Source organism: Durio zibethinus, chromosome 21 (genome assembly GCF_047325235.1).
Source record: "Durio zibethinus cultivar Kanyao isolate XHJ-2024 chromosome 21, ASM4732523v1, whole genome shotgun sequence".
In the NCBI taxonomy this organism is placed as follows: domain Eukaryota; kingdom Viridiplantae; phylum Streptophyta; class Magnoliopsida; order Malvales; family Malvaceae; genus Durio; species Durio zibethinus.
In genome coordinates this window covers 12,083,948-12,098,849 of record NC_143182.1, presented here as the reverse complement: position 1 = coordinate 12,098,849, position 14,902 = coordinate 12,083,948, and the positions used below count along the sequence as shown (strand labels likewise).

General features: G+C 32.1%; 1 protein-coding gene and 1 pseudogene across 1 annotated transcript; both read right to left on the bottom strand.

The window, feature by feature from the left end:
* Nucleotides 1–1,878: 1,878 nt before the first annotated feature.
* On the bottom strand, nt 1,879–4,134 carry LOC149512899 (uncharacterized; annotated as a pseudogene).
* A 7,271-nt stretch (nt 4,135–11,405) lies between these two features.
* On the bottom strand, nt 11,406–13,097 carry LOC111306248 (anthocyanidin 3-O-glucosyltransferase 2-like). The gene has a single exon (XM_089749692.1). The coding sequence runs from the start codon at nt 12,873–12,875 to the stop codon at nt 11,436–11,438; it is 1,440 nt and encodes a 479-aa protein (XP_089605818.1). The 5' UTR covers nt 12,876–13,097; the 3' UTR covers nt 11,406–11,435.
* Between the last annotated feature and the right edge of the window lie 1,805 nt (nt 13,098–14,902).

The following is a 14,902-nucleotide window of genomic DNA, read 5'->3' as shown; positions in this document are numbered from 1 at the left end:
AACACGTATTGTTAGAAAAAATAAATTAAAAAAAGGAATAATAGAGAAAAGTTTTGATTTTGAGGCATAAAAAATAATTTATTAAAGATAATTATACTTTCGAAATATAATAAAATCTTAAATTTTACAATCAAAAATAATAAAAATAATTATATTAAAAAATTTATTAATAATGAATAAACAGTCATAAATTTATATTCAAATGGTTATGATATTCTGTATAATTATGATCTTTATGAATAATAATCTATTTATATTCAAATAGTTATAACTATTTGTTATATGATAATTTTTTTATTCAAATATAATTATTTAAAATATGAATAAAATTAATACAAAAATTAATTTTATTTATAAATAATTAAATCTTTTATATCTAATGTGAGATACATTACATTCTAAATCACTAACAATCTTCCACTAGTTTGAAATGTTGGTACTTAATTTTTACCTTTTACACAAATAAATATTATGAATATAAGAAGGTATCTCTTAATTTAAACCTTTAATTAGTAGATATATTTTAGAATTTAAACGAAGTTGATGGTATCTCCATATTAAACCTCAACTATTAGTGTTAAAATTGAAGATATAATACATATAATACTTATTTATTCTTCTATCAGAAATTTATAACCGTTTTTAGCACTATTATGTCATGTGCTTATCCTATTCATAAAACATTTATAAGAGAGACCTCAATTCTTCTTATTGAAGCGGCACCACTTCTATATTTATATAAGTAGAGTTTCTATTATGTTTCTATTGCTTTAGACATTTAAAACTTCATTAAGAGTATAAAAACCCATCCTCTCCAGACAATGGATCACACTAATTTCTAAAATTTGAATTAATTTTACTAGTGTTTAAAAGACACATAACAATAATTTATTTTTACCCATTAAACTTTGTAATTAGAAGTTACTAATTCAAAGTTGGATTCCCATTATTAGTGTCTAATAGTAAGGGTTTAAATCCATTCTACTTGTAGTACTACTAACCAAATATTTTGAAATTCAATTTTCTTTTATGAAATTTAGTCCCACTTAAGATTGAATCTTTAATATAATCACTTCAGGCTAATATATCTAAACTTTTCATTTTGCATATCATTTATATGTTCCAGACATTATTGTCTCATTCTTATCATTTTAAGAAATAGTTGGTTTTGGTTGTGGTTACATCTCTATATGTATTAATTCCAACCATTTTATTTTCATACTTTTATACATTTTTAATACAATTATACTTCTAATACAATTAGATTAACTCAATGAATAAACGAAATAATTTTAGTCCTTTTAAGATTTTTAAAGACCTTTTTATGATTTTAATAATTGTTTAAACTTATTAGCTTGTATAATTTGCTCATAAAATTATATTAAAATCTTACAACACTATGGTGGTAATTTTTATTTCTTTTGATTTTTATCACCCCCATTATATGCAAGTATGCATTCTTTTATTAAAAAATATCTCATTCAATTATCAAGATATCATACATACTTAATTAAGTTGTCATTTCATTTATCTTTTCACTATTTAGTGATTTTTTTTAAGTAGAAGCTATCCAAATTCACGTTTAGTGAAAGATAATTAGCTGAAATCTTAATATTTTAATAAAAATCCTAAAACTTTTATATTTTAACTCAATATAAGAGTTTACATCAATAAGTAGATTTCAAATATAATAATGCTTCCATAGTCTTCTTTTAAGACTTTTATGTCAATTCATAAATATTTATATAAATTTATTTCATTATGGATACTATTAATAATTTTTTATTACCATGAACAAAACCATTTTAATCACCAAAATAGATCAAATAGCATTCTTTTTGCTATTATAAAAGCTTTCAAATTCACAAGATTTTTGAATCACTTATGACTTCCAAAGTAAATATACTTTGAAAATTTCACTATATTACAACTTGGGCAGAAAGAGTTCCTACGTCTCTCAGTTAAGTTAGGGGTGCATTTGGAGGAGCTTTCAAATTTAGAAATGCACCCTGCATGGCAACACAGTCCACAGCACTCAAGTAAACTAGAATTTCATAAGCTGTCTATGCAATAGCTATAGACATCTTTTTCCAAAGGAACTATAGTAAGGATATTGTCCATGTACCTCCATAGATAAATTGTTGGGAGACGTTGGTGTGGTGAAGTTTCTCTGCGGTGTCTTTGAACATGATAATCTTGGAGGAGACTGTTCATAAGTAGGTAAAAATGAGCCATACCCACCGAATGTTCTTTACATTTTATAGAGGCAGAATTTTGGTAACATTTGCTCCCAACATTGTCCCCATGGTCAAGCAAAGCAAAGCATTCTTATGGGAATTTACGACACTCTATTCCCAACCCTTTTCAACTGAACTACTCTGCTTAACCTACTTCTTTTTCTAGCCACTAGTTCTATTCCTTCCGAATATTGACTCCAAAGAATCGTCCTTTGCAGAGTCAGAGGAAAATAACCTACCTCTTAATGCATTCTGATTACCTTCCACAGAAACATCACATGCCCTTGCAGTGGCTTCTATAGAGTCAGCAACATTCACTGAATTAGATATAGCTGTCTTCTAAAACTGCCAGTAAGAGGAATGCTACTATTTACAGCATCATCGTTCCGTGGACTATCCCCTATGGTCGATGCAAGCTTTTTTGGATATAAGGTCTTTATGGGAGATGAAGAAACGGATTCAACTGGTGAACCCCTTGCTTCTTCAAAGTTTGCTCTGGCTTTACGAGAACCAAAAATCATTGAAGAGCTATAAGTTGCTGCCATCAAAATTTGTCCAGTTCTAGAATCTTTTCTCGATGAATCAAGGCCATCCAAAGGTTTTTTTTAGATGAAGACTCTTCTTGAGTTTACTTGGTTGTTGGTTTCTACCAATACTTTTGACTTCTTCAATGGCACCAATAGAATCATCCATACTTTTCCTGTTTGATGTACCATCACCATCATATCTATGGGGCTGCTTTCTTCAATCTTTGAAACTCGTGACTTCTTTTCATTCCTATATCTACTCTCACTACTTTCTTCTTTCATAAAAATATCATGCCCATTTTGACTGTCCTGCCTATCCTCTAATTTCTTTTTCTTCACAGAAGCCCTTTTATCACATATTCTCATGTCTAATAACCCACCATCTGATGAGGTCTCAGTTTGATCCACAAGTTTCTTTACACTAACTGCTGATTCTTCTTTCATATCATGCTTTACATCCCCAGAATTAGAGCACTCATTATAATTCTGCACAGTTCTTCCATTTGCTTGAGTTAGCAAGCCAATGCTTGAACTAAAACCCACCCTTCTGGGGTCCAAGTTAGAACTGTAATGCTTATCAGTATTGTATATAACTTCTTTTTTGGTTTCCTTTGAACCTTCATATGCATATAGACCAGACTCCGTCTTGTTTTTCTTTTTGTTTTTTGCTTGCTTGGTTACACCACCAATTGAATGTTTTTTTTTTCTGTTCGAAAGTGGATTTATTCTTGAGATTTGATTCAACAGGGAACTGGGTCATGTCACTTAAGCTCCTATTTTTCAAATATTCCTGCTGTAATTTTATTTTAGTGTTTGACATCTGTCTCAGGCCATTGCTACCAGCCTTCTGCACTTCCTTCAGGCCATGTTTCTTCTTCCCTCTAATATGTGAGGCCTGAGAACTGAAACTAGAGTTGTTCTGATCAAGATGCTGAAGATGAGCAGAAGTAACTAATGATGTAGTTCCATTTGCATGATTTTGAGTTATTTTGATTTTCAGCAACTAGAACCTGGTATAATGCATTGAGAGCTTTTCTTGTCTCATCCTCACCAATGTCACTCCGGTTCATTCTAGGCAGCCAGTTAAGCATGCTACACAACCACTTCTCAGGGAGTTGTTCTGGTCTAGTATCAAAAGGCAAAAGTAGCCACTTGTGACAACGATCACACTGAACCCAATTTTCTTGTATAACTACAGAAGCAGTTGCTTCTGGTGCTGGTGCTACTGTCTGAGAGGCAAGTATCTTATCATTGATGTGAGGAACCATACCTGGAGCATCCACTCCCAACAGCTGGTTATCAACTGTTCTACCACTAAATGTTTCCTTCAATTTATCCAAATAGCCACTCTGCTCCGTCTCAAAATTCATTGGACCAGAATTTTTTTTATTCTAAACATGCCTCATTGACAGCTCCATTTGGTCATGTTTTTGTTCGGATTTTGTTTCCAATGCATCTCTATGATTATCTCGGACCTTATTAATATCCTTTTGCAACTTATGAATCTTTTTTTTTTTTAGAAGAAAAACCCTAACTAGAACCAGTCGCATCTTTAGGTGTTGCACCCACATCGAGTCTCAAACTTTCTTTCATCGAATCAGCAATTAGTCCAGTATTTTTGATACCTTTGGACTTCTTTTTGCCCTCAAACAATGTCTTTTCCTTCTTGGAGGGAATATTTGTTTTATTCTGTACACGAAATGTAGCTATTTGCCTAACTTTTTTATTTTTTTTGAATCTTCTTTAAGTGAAATATGAATTTTTCATAATTACTTTTAAATTATTAAAAAAATAAATAAAAGAAAAAAATTTTAGCTTTAAGGCATGAAAAACGCTTTCTTAAAAGCAATTATATCTTTAAGATACAATAAAGCCTCAAATTTTTTAATAAAAAATAATAAAAATAGTTGTATTTAAAGATTTATTTATAATAAATAAACAAACATAAATTTTTATTCAAATGGTTATGATTTTTTGTATAATTATAACTTTTATGAATAATAATTTATTTATATTCAAATAATTATAATCATTTGTTATATAATAATTATTTTTATTCAAACATAATTACTTAAAATATGAATAAAATTAATATAAAAATTAATTTTATTCATAAATAATTAAATCTTTCTATCTAATGTGAGATGCAATATATTCTAAATTATCAACATATAAATCACTCATATTCCTAAAGTGAAAAACCCAAGGAGTATTACTAGCTATAAGCCTATCAGCCTTTGTAATGTGGTGTATAAAATTATATCCATAACATTGGCTAATAGGCTTAAAAAGTTTTGCTTTACTGTGTGAGTGAAAACCAAAGTGCCTTCATGCCTAGGCGATTGATCACTGATAATGCACTCATCGCATATGAACGCCTCTACAAACTTAGGCATAAACGGTCAGGTAGAGAGGGTTTTGTAGCTATCAAACTTGATATGAGTATTGCGTATGATTCCGTGGAATGGATATTTCTTGATGCTATTATAAGGAAATTGGGTTTTCACAATTAGTGGGTGTCTCTAATAATGAAATGTGTTACTTAGGTCTCTTTCTCTATAATTGTGAATGGTGATATCGCAGACAGGTTTTATCCTGAGCGAAGCCTAAGGCAAGGCGACCTTCTATCACCATATTAATTTATTTCTGTTGTGTACCAAAGGATTTCTTACAATGCTGACGAATTACCAAAGGGAAAGGCTGATTAATTGGGGGTGTATGCCAGTAATAATGGGCCCAGAATCAACCACTTGTTTTTCACAGATGATAGCCTTCTATTTATTAAAGCTAATTAGGGCGAATGCGAACGAGTGAGGAACTTGTTACAGAGGTATGAATGTGGTTCAGGCCAACAAGTTAATCTCGAAAAGACCTTATTATTCTTCGGCAGCAATACTGGGGAGGCATGTAGGGAGGACGTAAAACAAAGGCTTACGATTCAAGTAACAAGCAGTCTAGAAAAATATTTGGGACTACCTATACTGGTGGGTAAGAACTGTTACGTCTGAAGCAATAATCACAACAATACAGAAGTAATAGACAACAATCAATGATCAAATAAGCAGAAAAAATAGAGAGAAAAAAACCACGAGCCACCAAAAAAATTTTCACTATCAAATAATAGTTATACAAAGTTCTTCTTTAGCTAAAACTAGAGCTAATCAATAACTAGAGAAACAATTAAAGAAATCTCACTAAATAAGTGACTTAACAAATACACCATGAATTTGTTCCTAGAGAGCTTCAAACCCGATCTTCACCGTTCAGAATGTAGAACTCTGAATCATAAACCGCCTGACAAGGTTCCAACTCAATCGGACTACGGATCGACTTCCGTTCAACTAACTCTCCCTTCTTCTTTTTCTCTCTCTGTTTTTCCTAACTTTTCTTCTTTCTCTGCTTGGTTTTCGATATACACTTAAAACAATCCCACCTCTTTTTTATTAAGTAGCTAGGGCTCTGTGTAAAATAAAAAAATAAGGCCCATGACCTTTACTTGGTCCAAAACCACTTACATGGGATTGAACCAATTTTTCTAACAAGAACAAGAAGAGAGCTTTCAGAAATATCAAGAACAAGATTCGGTCAAAGATAGGTGTATGGAGTAATCGAATGCTATCATATGGGGGGAAGGAAATTTTCATCAAGACAATTCTTCAAGCTATCCCATCATGTGCAGTGGGATGTTTTTTCTTCCCAAAAAGCGTATGCCAGGAGCTTAATAGTTTGATTAGTAATTATTGGTGGAGATCAAATAGGGAGGGGAAGGGATTGCATTGGTTGGAATGGAGGAAAATGTGCCGCAGCAAGGGTGTGGGAGGGATTGGGTTCAGAGAGTTTGAACTTTTTAATCGAGCCCTTCTGGCTAAACAGGCATGGAGACTGCAAATGAATAATGAGTCTTTGGCATAGAAAGTTAAAAGCGCAAAGTACTTTCCAAACAAGTCCTATTTGGAAGCTACAATTGGCCTCTGCCTGTCCTACATGTGGAAAAGCATATGGTAAGTTTAAGAAGTGTTGAAAGCTGGTGTGGTTTGGAGGGTAGGAAATAGAGGAAGATTAAATTATGGGAAGATAGATGGTTACCTGTAAATAGAACAGTAAGTTCAAGCATTGGAGTTCACAGTTTAGTGGACAGAGTTGAATTGGTGGCTGATTTGATTGATCATGGCACAGGAAGGTGGGATAAATATGTTATTCATAAAACCTTTTCTGGGAAAAAAACGGAGCTAATATGTGCTATCCCATTAAGCAGTGGCCAACATGAGGCCACTTTCACCTGGAGCCTAGAGAGAAATGGAACATTCACGGTTAGAAGTGCCTACCGTTTTCTATGTGCAGGAATGGGGGTGGTAGGAGACCAAAGGGAAGAACCATGCAGTGGAAAGGAAAAGATTTTCTGGAAAAACTTGTAGGGGACAAAAACCCCAAACAAAGTCTGGATCTTCGATTGGAAACTAAATAATGGTTTTCTACCAGTCTTCAACAACCTAAGAAGAAGACACAATGACGTTGACCCAGTATGCAGGAGATATGGGAAAGAGGACGAAACGGTTATCCATGCGATATGGGAGTGTGAGCAAGCTAAAGCAGTATAGGATTGTACCTTAATGCCAGATAAATGGAAAGCTGTGGACCAAGGAAATCAAAGAGGATAGCTGAAAAGAATAACGGGAAAGGATGATGTAGAGAGTTTGGAAATGGGATTGGTGGTTTGCTGGTCAATTTGGCATAGCAGAAATATGAAAGTCAAGTCTGGGAAAAATGTGCATCAGCAGAGGTGGCAGATTTTGTAAAAAACTACTTGGAGGAATACAAGCAAATAAATGCACAAGTAGTGGAACAAGGCCAGCTGGAAGATACTCGATGGCAAACCCCTCCCTATGGATTTGTTAAAATTAACTTTGATGGAAGTCTCAAACCGTAGAGAGCTGGAGGAGCTATTGGTGTGGTAATAAGGGACCATGCTGGTTACTGCTTTGGTGCCACTACAAAGAAGCGAGAGGATGTGCGGGATACCACAGTGGTAGAAGCTCTTACAACCTTCCAAGCTTTCAAACTAGCAATTGACAAGGGGTTTAATCAAGCAATCATTGAAGGGGATTGTTTCCTAGTGATCAATAGTACAATGATAAGAAGAGGGACCTATCTCCTATAGGAAACCTGGTAGCAGATGCCCGGGAGATTAAAGCCAGTATGGAATCATTGAAGGTGGTCCACGTACGGAGAAAGGCAAATGAAGCTGCGCATCTTTTAGCAAGAGGTGCTTTGAAACTGGAAATACCATGTGTTGGTTTGGGGAATGCCCACCGCGTATTCAAGATGTAATCGCAGCTGAATGTATTGGTCTTTCTTGAATGAAAATTTATTCTTCTTCAAAAAAAATATAAAAGGAAAGGAAAAAATTACTCATTTGGCACCATCAGTGGCTAGTCCAGTGTTATTAGAGAACACATCAATCATTTGACTTGCCCAACACTGACCGACCTCTTGACTTGAATTGTGATAAAATTACATTAGAATTCTCACCCGATAGTTTTTATGTCTACATCCTTTCTAAGAAAACTTGAATGTAGGAAACGATTACTTTATATTAATATATATTTTTATTTGAATTATATCACATTATCATATTATTAAAATTAATAAATTATTTATTATATATTATATGTGATAATTAAACAGTTAATATTTTATTTCAATTGACTTATGATATAATACGTAAAAATTTATTTTTTTTAATAATATAATTACATAAAATGATTTAAAGAAAATAAACACATATTACCATGAAATAATCATTTTATTTAATTTTTCCTATTGTTTCAACACTCTAGCTCATGACCTTTCATACATTAAAATAAGAATAGTAATAATAATTTATTATGTATAAAATAAAAAGTATATTTTTAATTCTTAAGTTAGGGATCCCATTCAAATTAACCTAAATATATTGAAAGATAAGCTAATTGTTTCTTCAAAATTTCGCAAAGTCACCAGCAAACTCTCTTTATCAATCCCAACCTCCTCAAATAATATAACCGAACCTTCGCTTTGTAGCTTTCACCACAAAGGCCTACATCATTCAGCAATCACTAAACTTTACCCAGTCACCTATACAATAATACAAGCAATGGTTTTTGGTTTTTCCCTTCGTTCCAGCCATGATCAACCTTAAACAAACTCATTCACGTAAGAACTCCGTGTACGCTTGCTGTCTCTTTTTTTCCTACTCCCATGCCTAGCACAAGTGGAGTGCACTTGTGAACCTGAAGATGAATATCGTAGTGAGCCTCTCTCTAGTGCTCAAATATAACATGTTTACCTGTGACCGATTTAAAAACTGTGGGAAATGTATATTTTAATTAAAATATATATAATGTTTTTAATGAATTTATCAATTTTATTAATAGAAAATATATTCAAAATAAGATTTTGAAAATAATTAAAATTTTTTATATTTTTTAAATTTAAAAGAGTCTATAAATATCGTAATTATATATGTGAATCCGTCTCTACTGATTGCTATAAGGGCTATTCTTGTAACAAAGGATAGAATAGAACTAATTCTAAATGTAGGATAAATGGAATAAGTTGGTATCAACATAATCTTGAATAAAATCCTCTCCATCAAACATTAAAGAAGTAATTCTCAACATTTAATGTTGATTCAATCTTAACCTATCAACTAAGTATTAACTCAAATTGCATATATATTGATTAGATTTTTTAAAATTATATGTTTTACAAAACTTAAGCTCGAATATCCTTTTAGATAAATTTACATAAAAGTTAAAAGGTTAAAAATAAATTAAAAATTAAAAAATATATTTATACAAAAGAATCTTGGAATGAAGACGGTAAATAAAAATTGATGTGTTAAAAATATATAATTTTTTTTTTTACAAATAAGATTATAATCTAAAAATAAAAAAATTATAAATATTAAAATTTAAACTTAAAATTGTTAACTTTTAAAAATAATTATATGAATTAAATAAATTAAATTTTTATTTTAAAAAATATTTAACTTTAAGGGGGCATTTGATTCGTAAAATTTTAAATTCTTGAGAAATGTGTGAACCCTGATAAAGTATGGATTTCTGGTAAGAAATGATTCTTAATGGCATAAGATTGTTAGATTCTTATGTTTTGTTGGGGAAAAAATTAAATTACTTAATCATGTATTTTAATTATAATGTTCTTTGCCATATAACAAACATAACAATTTGTCAATAAAAATAATCAACAAATATTACGTTTTAAATCATAGAAACGTAGTATTCAAGTGTCCAATTATAAAAAAAATTATTAATCATCAATTATTATGTTGATTTCATGAAGTAATTGATTATACACATATTTTAAAAAATTATAATAAATAATTACTGCTTTTAACTTTAAAAAAAACACCAATCGATTATTTTCAAAAAATTCCAATAAATAATTACTGTATTTAACTTAAAAAATGCATTATTTGAATATTTTAAATAACTTACAATAATCAATTATTGTGTTTATTTTCAAAAAAACATAATAATTAAATTTTTTATATGTTTTAAAAAAATTATAATGTACAATTACTCCTTTTTGTTTCAAATAAACATAATAATTGATTATTTTAAAAATTACAAAAAGCAATTACTATATTTAATTTTTTAAAATGTAATATTTAATTATTTTAAATAAATTATAATAATCAATTATTGTATTTATTTTAAAAAAAACGTAATAATTAAGCTTTTTACATATTTTAAAAAATTTATAATAAATAATTCCTATTTTTAACTTCATTAAAATGCAGTAATTGATTATACTTTGGAAATTTACATTTAAAATACATGTAAAAATGTTGTCATGTTCTCGCAGCACAAAGTTGGAAAAGTTGACACCGAGTCAACTTTAGGCTTACCGTGCTACCATTTTCAATGAAAATGGGCTGAAAAGAGGGATGAAAATAAAGATTCTTCTTTGCCAAGGAAAGCAATGACGGCGATGAGGATCTTGAAATGATTTCGTGATAATTACAAAGCAGAAACCTCTCCCACAAAGCATCAGAATCTGCAACTGATCTCAAGGCAGGGGAAACCAAGACTGATCGACATGGGTCTTGATACGAACTCAATCATATGTTAAAAAATTACATATTGTGTTTCTGTTAAAAATGCAATAAATAATAATTACCATTATATTTTAAAGCTTGCAAATGCAATATTTTAGTGATAAAATTAAAAAAAAATGCTACTCAAATATTACATTAATTTTTCAACAAACACAATATTTATGCTATTTGTTCTTAATATAATGTTTGTAAAAAAATTAAATTAAATTTTTTACATACATTGATTTTTTAAAAAATAAAATAATACAAATATATTTTTTATACAAGTCAATTTGAAACAAAAATAATTTTTTTTCCAAATTTAAAAAAATCACAGAAAAATGAATTTTTAGATACCATTAAAAATATAAGCTTGTTCTAAAAATTAAATACTAACGAACTAAATATGAAAATCACATTTTCACAAATATAAATTTCAAAAAAATCTCAAATTTTCCTTAATCAAATTAATTCTAATTATTAAAACAACTTATTTCCCTTTTTTTTTTTCCTCAAAAATAAAATAAGGTGAGACAATAATTAAAAAAACAGTAATGTACATTAAAATTTTCATGGTATGTTGTACATGATATCGTCGATAAAACGACATAAGCTGGAATGAGAAGATCCACCCTCTACCACAGCTTTCCTACTCCTTTGGCTCATCTCTTTCACCCTCTTCCGAACATCACTATCCTGCTCCATCAACCACCTGATTCCTCTCTCTATCTTCTCCGCCTTGACAATTTCAGCCTCATCACTCCCAGAAGCCCCTTTCCTATAATCCATTTTGATCTCCACCGCTAATCCCAAATCCCTCACCAACGCAAACGCGTTTAGCTGCTGCTCCGCGTAAAGAGGCCACGTGGCGATCGGTACTCCGAACCATATACTCTCCAGCGTTGAATTCCAACCGCAGTGCGACACGAACCCTCCGGTCGCGGGGTGGCCCAAGATGGCCATTTGCGGGGCCCATCCAATGATCTTACCAATCCCAGCCGTCCGATCTACGAACCCTTTTGGCAACACCTCTGCCACGTTCTCGTAATCAGTCGGCCTTGCCATCATACCCTTTTCTGGGTCTGGGGGTTGGCGTAGGGACCATAAGAATCGCTGCCCACTCTGCTCCAGCGCGCGGGCGATCTCTTTCACCTGATCCCCATTGAAGCTCCCCATGCTCCCGAAGCAAAGGAACACCACCGACGAAGGAGGTTGTTCGTCGAGCCATTTCATGATTGTACTAGAATCCCGATGGACCCCACTTGCGCTCTCGAAATTCAATATTGGTCCCACTGGGTAGACTGGTGGAAGTCTACCGTCAGAAAGGGAGTCGACCGCATGAGATTCAAACTCTGAAAATGTATTTACCATTATACCCTTGACTTCTCTAATCCATCTGGCCAAGTCATGGCACAAAGTAAAAGTTTCAGGGCTGAACATCACAGTGGGAAAGAATTTAGTAGAAACCAAGTTGACATAGGAAGGTATGGCGAACTCAGTGTCCGAGTCTTTTAACTCCATGATGTTAACATTTTGCTCATCATAAAGAGCTTGCATAAAAAATTGGAAGCCAAGAAAAGCTGCACCCGACGTGTAAAACACATAGCTAGGAACGCCGAACTCGTTAGCCAAATCTACAAAAGGAGTAAAAAACATGTCGAGAACGAACCCGGCGAGTCGGGGTGAGTTGGAGGACTGAACTATGTTGTTGACGGCCTCTTTTACGAGAAGTCTATGTGTTTTAACTAAAGAACGCATTAACTTAGGGGGAGTAACGTCTTTGTCTGGTTCAGGTAGAGGGAGGCTAATGAATTTGATGTGGCTGGTTATATTGGCAGTAAGAGAGTCGACGTAGGCGTTGATTGTTGCGTCGTAGGATGGCTTGATGACGAGTACGGTGATGGAGAGGTTGGAATTGAGATTCACTAAAAGCTTAGTCGCTTCAACTGCAGATACCAAATGGCCCATTCCAGGCGTTGGGATGAACACCAGCTCTGCTTTCTTCATCATTCGAGCAGAAAAGAAGAGTGATCTCACAGGGCAACAGCGACGAAGAAGATGAAGATAGATAAATAAATGGTAGTCTTGGTTTTTGATTGGGCTGATGTGGTTTTCAAGGCTCAAAAAGGCTGGGGGTTTAGTGAGAAGTAAACGAGTGGACCATGGGGTGTGATGTCATTGCATTGCTGGGGTTTTGGACGTATTCAATACCCAATCTGCTCGTGTGTGAATTTAAATTTTAAATCAAATTCTTGTTTTTTTTTATATTTTGATAAAAAATTTAAATAAATGAATATTTTAACAGATTTAAATATTTAAATGAATAGTACTTATTTAAATAGATTTGAATTTAGATTGTAATATTAAAATTTACATAGATATTTAAAAAATTCAAATATTATAAATATTATAAATATTAAAATATAAATATCTCAAAAATAGTGGATATTTTCTCCGTTCTCATTCTTAGAAATGTTTAAAAACCATATTTGGAGCAATGATTTAATAAATTGAAGGTAATAAAAACATTAAAGTACAAAATCGAATGAAAGAAAGAGATTACCTCGTTAACAAAGAATACTTGTTGATCTTTAACATGAATTTAAAGATGTTTACTTGAGGATATATAGTTTATATTATTTTTATTTTTTATTTAACATATAAATTTTTTATTTATTTAATAATTTAACATATAAATTATTTATTCATTTAACATATAATTTATTTTCATAATTTATATGTCACGTATTATTCACATGACATTAAATAAAAATATAATTAAAAACAATATAATAAAAAAAGTTATTAAATAATTTTACACTTCTCAATCAATTTATCGTGAAACAAACACATAAATTTAACTTTATCCAGAATCTATCAAGTAAAATAATGAGGAGTAAAATCATTTTCTCTTAAAAAATGTTAGATTCTGATAAGCAAATTCCCTTTTTAGATTTTGGGGCAAAAAGAAGAGAAGAAAAACAAATCTCTTCTTTATGTGCTATCTCCTGTGTTCTGCACATGTTCTCAGATCTTCATTTATACTTATAAGCTAGGTGAACAGAGTCCCTGAAGACTAATAACGTTACAGTAAAATGCCATGGCTCTAAACTGTGGTGTCTCTTCATAAGACAAACAATAGCTATGTCATCCTATCTCAATGCATAAACCAGAGGAATTTTGATTGTTGATGCAGGAAAGTCTTATCATTAGTGAGAAACATCCATAACAGTATAGTGATGCATTATTCTGCCATAGCTTTGGAACTTTCATATTGACTATAATTCTCACCCCAAACAAAATTTTATTGTTTCCACTGTTGGCAATGGTTGCAAAATTATGAAGCAGAGAACTTAAATCTGTTGGACTCATTGTTGCTTTTCCCAGATGTAGCCTTTAAATTAACTGAAAATGAATGATTAGACCAGACATAAAGCAGCTTTGGGAAACTTAGGTATCAAAAGGCATTGCGCTGTGTAATTGTTCTACATCAAGATAAGAAATTGCTATTAGCTATTAATAGAGCTTATTTCTAGAGGAAATGCTCAGTGCCCCGATAACCTTATTGCATTAATTATACTTGGGGGTTTTTAACGGTCCAGATCATATGTGGACCGTTTTGGACAGATGGGTTGAGCCGATCTGTGCTTTATAGTATACAGTCTTAAAAGATTATGAACTGGTTCATGATTCAAAATTTTTAAAATGGACTCTGTATGGATGGTCTCTGCTCCTAGCTTCAGGACCGCTTACCCAAATCATACACATCATTAATTATACCGACGCCAAGAACATCGCAGGATTTTGATTCAGTTCTAGAAAAGGCATCCTCAAATAGAGTTAAAAAAAAACCGCTTGCCAACCTATTTGAGGGCTTGGCCTGCTGTGGCACACAACGTTTCAAAATCTGCTTTGTGCAAGTGGGGATTGGATATTTCCATGTTGTCTTCAAGTTTGCATTCTGTATTACTTATTGCAAACTGTCAATTACTACAAAGAATTAAAGTGGGATAGGCCATATGCTGTGCTGCAACTCC